Source organism: Coffea arabica, chromosome 6c, assembly GCF_036785885.1.
Source record: "Coffea arabica cultivar ET-39 chromosome 6c, Coffea Arabica ET-39 HiFi, whole genome shotgun sequence".
NCBI classification, from domain to species: Eukaryota; Viridiplantae; Streptophyta; class Magnoliopsida; order Gentianales; family Rubiaceae; genus Coffea; species Coffea arabica.
The window spans coordinates 24,624,857-24,632,148 of NC_092320.1; the positions used below are offsets into that span (position 1 = coordinate 24,624,857).

At 32.5% G+C, this 7,292-nt stretch overlaps 1 protein-coding gene across 1 annotated transcript; it reads left to right on the forward strand.

Moving 5' to 3' along the window:
• Positions 1 to 199: 199 nt before the first annotated feature.
• On the forward strand, positions 200 to 2,426 carry LOC113693190 (uncharacterized). Its single transcript, XM_027211762.1, has 7 exons — positions 200 to 296; positions 400 to 569; positions 731 to 934; positions 1,015 to 1,107; positions 1,376 to 1,708; positions 1,969 to 2,205; positions 2,334 to 2,426. Exons 1-7 carry the CDS (start codon positions 200 to 202, stop codon positions 2,424 to 2,426), a joined length of 1,227 nt encoding a protein of 408 aa, XP_027067563.1.
• The last annotated feature ends 4,866 nt before the right edge of the window (positions 2,427 to 7,292 follow it).

Genomic DNA, 7,292 nt, shown 5'->3' on the forward strand with positions numbered 1-7,292 from the left:
CTTTTGGTATCTTATATAAATTAAATGAATGTTATCTTTTGATTTTGCTTTAATGTCCAGTTAATTTGGTTGCTTTTTATGTATTGAATTGTGGTGTATCTACATGCTTAAATTTTTTATGCTTTGCTGTTTATTACATGTTAATATGCTATTAGCCGTACACTTTCTGTTATGAATTTAAAATTGTAGTTGTACAAATATGGCGAGAACAATAGGAGGAAAAAGCTATCGAGGATCAAGGAGCTTTCAATTGCGTGATGAAGATCCTGAAAATTTGGAAAATGAGGAAGGCACTGGTATGTTATTAATTACTAATTACTTAATATTTCAGTTAGATATAATCTATAACAATAGTTTCTATTTCATAAGATATGTCATAATTGTCTATTATACTTGCAGGTGGTGGTTCTGATGATGATCAAGAGCCTAAGAAAACTTGGGGACCAATTTATATGAGACACATTTGGGGTAGACATGGTACTGAGAACCGAATTAAAGTGAAATTCAATACACTTGGTGAGCCAGTTGGTACAAATAGAAGCAAATTCAATGAATTTTTGGGAGCATTGGCAAGAATTGGATAATATGCACCAATTGACATTGATAGTTGGCGTAAAGTTCCCAAGTCTTTAAAGAATGACATGATAGATGTAGTAAAAGTAACCATTTCTTGAACCTACTACATTAGTTGAATGCTTGTTCTCTTTTAATTGAGTGTTCAATATTACAGGAAATATTTGATCTCCCTGTTGGCATAAAAGAACGAGTTAAGCAATCAGTAGGAAAGAAATGGAGAAGTTGGAAGCATGCTCTCAAGAAAACTTATTTCAATCCAAATGAGTCAATTGAAAGTCAAGTGCTTAAAAGACCAAAACGAGTTCTTCCACAGCAATGGAGAAATATTTTGACTAAATGGCTTTCCGAAGAGTCAAAGGTATGAAATGCTCTCATAGTCGTGATCATTTTTTCTGTTTGCCTATACTTAACTATTTTTTGTTATGTTTAACTATGTAGAGAATATCTGCAACAAATAAGGAGCACCGAGAGAAGAAAAAGATGAATCATAGTACAGGGAAAAAGCCATTTGCTCAAGTTCGAGTAGAAAAGGTATAATATATAAATTGGTAACAACATCTAATTTTTCATTTTGATATATTCTTGGGATGTACTATTATATGTAGGAAAAAGAGGTTGGGCATTCTCTCTCTAGAGTAGATATGTTCATCATATGCTACACTAATTCTAATGGAGTGCCATCTAGTTATGAAGTTGGGGAAAAATGGTATGTTGTTGCTGCTTATTTACTTCATTCATAACAGGCTTTTTCTGTTACAATAAGAACGAGAATGTAGTAACTTTGAATTGTTAAATTTAGGAGGAGATGAAAAGCTTAAAAAATCAACTTCCAGAAGGAGAAGAAGATAGTGTGGGTAGGAATGACGTGTATGCAAAAGTAATGGGTGAAGAAAGGAGTGGAAGAGTTCATACATATGGTTTAGGAGTTACACAATCTGATTTGTGGGGCGATATACCAAGTCGTTCAACATGTTTTCGCTTGGTTATGGAACAAAGCGCTGCAATGTCAAAAATAGAGCGAAGAATTCATCAACTAGAATCAATTCAACAAGGAAAATCACAAGGACAAATTTGTCCATCTTCGCAAAGACATACTTCACAGTCATCAAATGCTATTTCTCGGCCAATAAAAGTAATAAACAGTTCAATTATGACCTTCTTTAGATGCTGCGTTCACAAATGGTTTTCATGAACATGTTTGTAATTGCTATATGTTAATTGTTGAGATTCTTGTTTTGGATATCATTATTGATTGTAATGGACTGCACTTTGGTTTTGGTGTTTGTTGTGGCTGTCATTTTGGGTTGGTTCTTGTGGTACTGTGTATTGAATATCTGTTCAAGACTTGCTCTTTTATATGTGATTATATGTTTTATAAAATTTGTTTTCAAGGTTGGGGATAAAGTTACAATAAGAAGCATGGTTGATTCGTCCAAAATTTGTGCTGTTGGAGTGGTTAGAAATTTGGATCCAACTGCTGAAGTTGGTGACATACCTTTGGGATCACATTGGTGTGAAGTTCATGTGAATGTGCCTGTGGAGAATGATGAAGAGCTAATGAGACCATACCATAATTTTCTCAAGATTGAAGATGCAATTGGAGTAGCTATTGCTTGGCCAATAAATCTGGTAATCTTTTTATCTTATCTTTATCATTTGGTTAACTTAGTTTTTATTTATTTTCTAACATTAAAACTGTAAAAGAAGAGCTGTAGATGTGATTGTAACTTCTATTTCTTAGTTTATGACACTTGTAGGTGATTCTTGAAGAAAACTCAAGGATCGTCCTTGGGTCAAATGGCTATTTTTTGAAGACATTGTCAATGCGTTTTTTGTTGAATTCTTGTTGAACTATTGCTTCTTTGATATGTATTGGCAATGCTACTGTAATACTCATAACTTTTGAAAAATCTCTGAATTGACATGTAATTTGTTGACATAGCAGCAATGTTAGTTGCTTGGATGTAGTACTTTTGCACCATTTTGGCTACTTGTATTGCAGTAATTACTATGAAAATGTAAATCGCCTTGGTTTTCCTTTATAAGGTGGTAGTAATAACTTTATTAGTCCAAAAATTAGAATCTATATTGTGTAGGCGGGATGAAATGTGATTCTGCTTTTGGGTATAAAACCTCGGATGGGATACAGGGCTAATGCAATATGATGTATTGACACTTAAAAGTGTCACCACTTCGAGTTTTGCGGTTCATAATATTCACAAAATTTCATGTTAACAAGGAGAAATTTCCAAATTTGTGATGAATTTTAAAAAAATTCTACAAAACGGGTGATTTTGGTGAGGGAATCCGTCGGAGGGTCTTCGCATTTGCGGAATGCGAGCTCAGAGCTCAAGTATAAGTAAAATTTTTGTGCTTATTTTTTTTCGGAGGCAGAGATTTTTTTGTATTAAAACAAAATGTTTAAAGATCTCGCATTCGCGTTCGCATTCCTTAAAAAAAAATTTTTTTCGGAGGTCAATAGAGCTCCCACACTAAGTATAATTTAATTTTTTTTGCTTTTTTTTGGGAGTTAGAGAATTTTTTCCAGAAAATAGTAAGAGCTAAATGCGAGCTTCTAAATGTTTTTTTAAAAAATTTTTTCAAATAGCTCGCATTTGATAAATTTGACCTCCAAAAATTGTATTTAATTTTTTGTTAGATTTCGCATTTATAAGTATGACTTTCAGAAAATTAAATTCAAACTTGCTAGAAAAAAAATTAAAATGAAATTTACGAGCTCCAAAAAAAAATGTAAAATTAAATGTAAATGTTGTTTGTTTTGTAGAATTTGCTTTTACTAAAATGCTGTCGGTAGTAAAATCTTATTTTAAAATCTCTACTAAAATCTTATATTTCGGAGAAATGTTAGAGAAATTTTATTCAAAAATCTGTAATTAGCAGAGGAATAAATTTTTTTTATTTTAAAACTTGCACATGCCTAAAGTCATCAAATATGTGCTCTAAAAAAAATCATATTCATAATAATCTTTTTAATATAATTTACTATACATGCATATTTCTTTTATATTAAAAAAAATTGGTAATTGTACGGTTGAAAATACGTTATTTTATTATAATACATTTAAATGGTGGAAAAAGTACACATGCATAGTTCTTTCTATTTCATAGATCAATGTAAAAATAGAATGAAATTGTTAACATGTAAGGTGTTGACTATATGTTATGAATAAAATACTAACTTTTTTTCCTTTTTTATCAAATAATTTTTTTTTATCAAATTCTAATTTTCCTTTATTATTAATGAATCGTATTTATTTGTTGACACCGATGAATATTAGTTATAAGAATCTAATAATTAATAGTCATTAATATCTGTTACAATTTCAACTGTAATTTTAGAAATTCCATAACGCAATGGTATTTAAAAAAATTATATAAGTTATTTTTATGAAGTGCATGTTATTTGTTTGGTAGTTGAAAAGGAAAAGAAAAAAAATTAAATCAAATATCTAGCGATTAAATCTTGCGTGTTTTACCTTTTACAATTATTGCCAGGATTACTATTCTGATTAAAAATATAAAGCGATAATCAAGGCAAATTTATTGTCATGCAAAAATCCTAAAACCCTAAGTGCTAAAGCCGTAAAATACTAAATCGTAAATCTTAGAAACCAAATCCTTGTAAACCCTAAAACATTAAATCAAGGTTGTTGGGTTTATTAAAATCCATTAAAAAATATTTTTGCGGCATGATAGGATTACTATTTTAATTAAAAATCTAAAGTCCTAATCAAGGCACACTATTGTCAAACTAAAATCCTACAACCCTAAACCTGAAAGTGCTATTCTCCTAAAACACTAAATCTTGATCTCTAAAACCCTAAAACCCTGAATCCTAAAAGCCTCAAACCTTGAGTGCTATCTCTAATGTAGTCAGTAGCTGATATTATAATTTATGTTTTTTGCATCGACATTTATAAAAAGCTAGTTGTAAGAGATATCTTATTTAAAAACTTATTATTAGTTGAGGAATATATCCGTTTCTTTTTAAAACTTGCATGAGTTTGAAGTTCGCAAATATGAGCTCTCACAAAATTATATTCAATTTAATTCTTTTTATATAAATAACTGTACATGCATAGAGGCAGATTACGGTTGGAAATACCTAATTTTATTATAATACAATTATTTTAACGAAATAACTACACATCTTGCTTCTTTATTTTCAAGGTCAATATAAAATAAAATAAAATTGTTAATAAGTTAGGGCTTAATTTTCATGAACAAAATTGGAATCTTATTTTTAACTTGCCCATATGAGAATATTAAAGTTTGTTCCCTATATTTAATGGGGAAACTATGAATAACAAAAGATAAAAAATAACAATATATAAATATATTATAAATAGTATGTTTAATTTTTTTTTTTGTGAAGTTCCGACATGTAACTAACTTACCGTGTATGAACTAGAGGAGAGGTTAGTATAGTTTACCTTTTTTATATTTATTCTGTTCATGGGAAAAAAAGTATTTTTTTGTAATTTTATCCTACATTTTTGGTTTTGTTTAAAAGAGTACTCATATAAAGTGAAAATTAAGATACGCGTGATGGCATTGTTCCACTCATATTCGTGAAATTTTAGAATATATACAAAATGTCACAAAAAAGGTATGTAATCCATAAGTTAGGTTATTTATACAATAACGATATAAGTAGCGTGCCATCAATACTACCCAAGTTTTCCATGAGTACCACATGTTATTGGTTTAGGTATTCTTTGGTTTCGACGTGGTTGGTTTGGCACTACTGTATGGACTTGAGTAATATATGTCAACAGTGTAGCATCTTGAATTTGAGTGCTTGTGCCTTCACCTCTTTCACATTGCTCAGAAGTATGCTGATGTGAATCCCTATCGGGCGTAAACTCTGGAAAAGTCATAAAGGATCTAGAATGCCCAATCGATACACCTCTCTCATGCATGACTTCGGTCTGAGGTGTGACAAAAGTAGATGCGCCAGCTTGGTCCTCAGTAGTCAGTGAACCTCCATGGAATCCAGTTTGTATGACGGGTTCTAGTGATCGGAGTCTACGACGTCGTCCATCGCCATATTGACTTCCGTGGGTATTTCTAGGAGTTCGCTGAACACGACACGGATCAGCATATAGTGGAATCTCCTGTAGTACGTGTGGAGGGCGAAATGCAAGTCGGCGTGACTCTCATACATGATGTAAAGATGTGGATGCAAAATCTCTCAACTCTTGAAAATATCTGCTGTGTTGTTCATCACTAACTGCAAGATAGTCCTGTGCCATGAAATATATGCGAGACATGGCATCGCTCTGGAGAAACAAATATAAGAATAAGAAAGAGATACTGTGGTAAAAAATAGTTAAAAAAGTGAGCAAACTCAAAGTGATTATTAAAAGTGGGTTGGAAATAAACTTACAAGATATTGTGCCCTAATGCTATCACCCTGAAAGCCCTCTGGAAAAGCGGAAAATCGACTTGGATTTGAAATATAAATCACCGTCCGCTGTCGATACCACTAAACATACTCATTCGATGGATATGTAGTATTTTCAATTACAGTGCCATCTTGTACATTCACACGTCGATCAGTCCAAATATCAATATATTGTCTATGCGTGGTGCTCCAGTCTTGATTTACCCCACCACGACGATCTGGAGAATGTAGAGCTGCCTGATTATCTGTCAACCTCATATCAGGCAAGAACTGATGAAGCCCAAATTGTTGCATAACCTGATGAGGGAGGTGCGGCTCATCTACATCCCAACAAATAAGATACGTTACGGACCTCCAAATGTCCCGACCTGCAGTACAATACGTAGGAAGAGAAGCGAGAACGTCCTCCGAATATGGCTGCCATATGAACTGAAAAAAATATAAAATCAAAATTGTTTCATTTTTTCTATTAAGAAATAATAAAGCTTCCTAATATTCAAATTGGACCATTTCATGAAAAAAGTGCTAGTCTCTGGTCAATTAAAAAATTTTTGAATTTCTAAAAAAATTTCAGCAGAGTCTCCCCTATACCTGGAGGTTAACTTCCTGCCAACAAACTCAATTTCCATTCACAAAATGCAATCTGACAAACTTATACTTTTAGTTGACAAAAAATATTATGACAAGACTACTGGCACAACTTTTAAATATTTCTATTGTCCGGACATATGTACAATATCTCTTTAGGACGCAGGTCTGTCAACTGATCTCGAAATGCGGGCACAACATGCCTAACAACTCTGTGTACGTCCAAGTCATTATTCCACATATATTTAATAAAGTAGGAACCTGTTTATAACAAATTAAAGTTGTTTCGATAACAAATGTCATTAAAACAACCGAAATAAGGGCGAAATGCGCATCTAATTCCATATGGACCAGGGTAATGCTCCAACGGCGCGATTCGGTCCGGACGCATGGTTGGTATATGTTCCCAAATCCAGACCTGTTAGAAAATTAGAATCAATGTTAAAATTGCAAAATGATAATATGCAAAAAATCCAAGACATATCATTATTGGGTGCAATGTACCTGTAGCAAAACTAATGGACCGGCAATAGCCGATTTAGCAAGTTCGTGGCATCACAAAGTGATCGATAGAGAGTCGCCAAACATGCAATACCCCAACTATATTGCCCAACAGTTTCCAAATCCCACAGTAATGGAAGATACAACAAAGGGACTTTGTTGCCGGATTTATCGGACAATAAATGTTCACCTAATATCA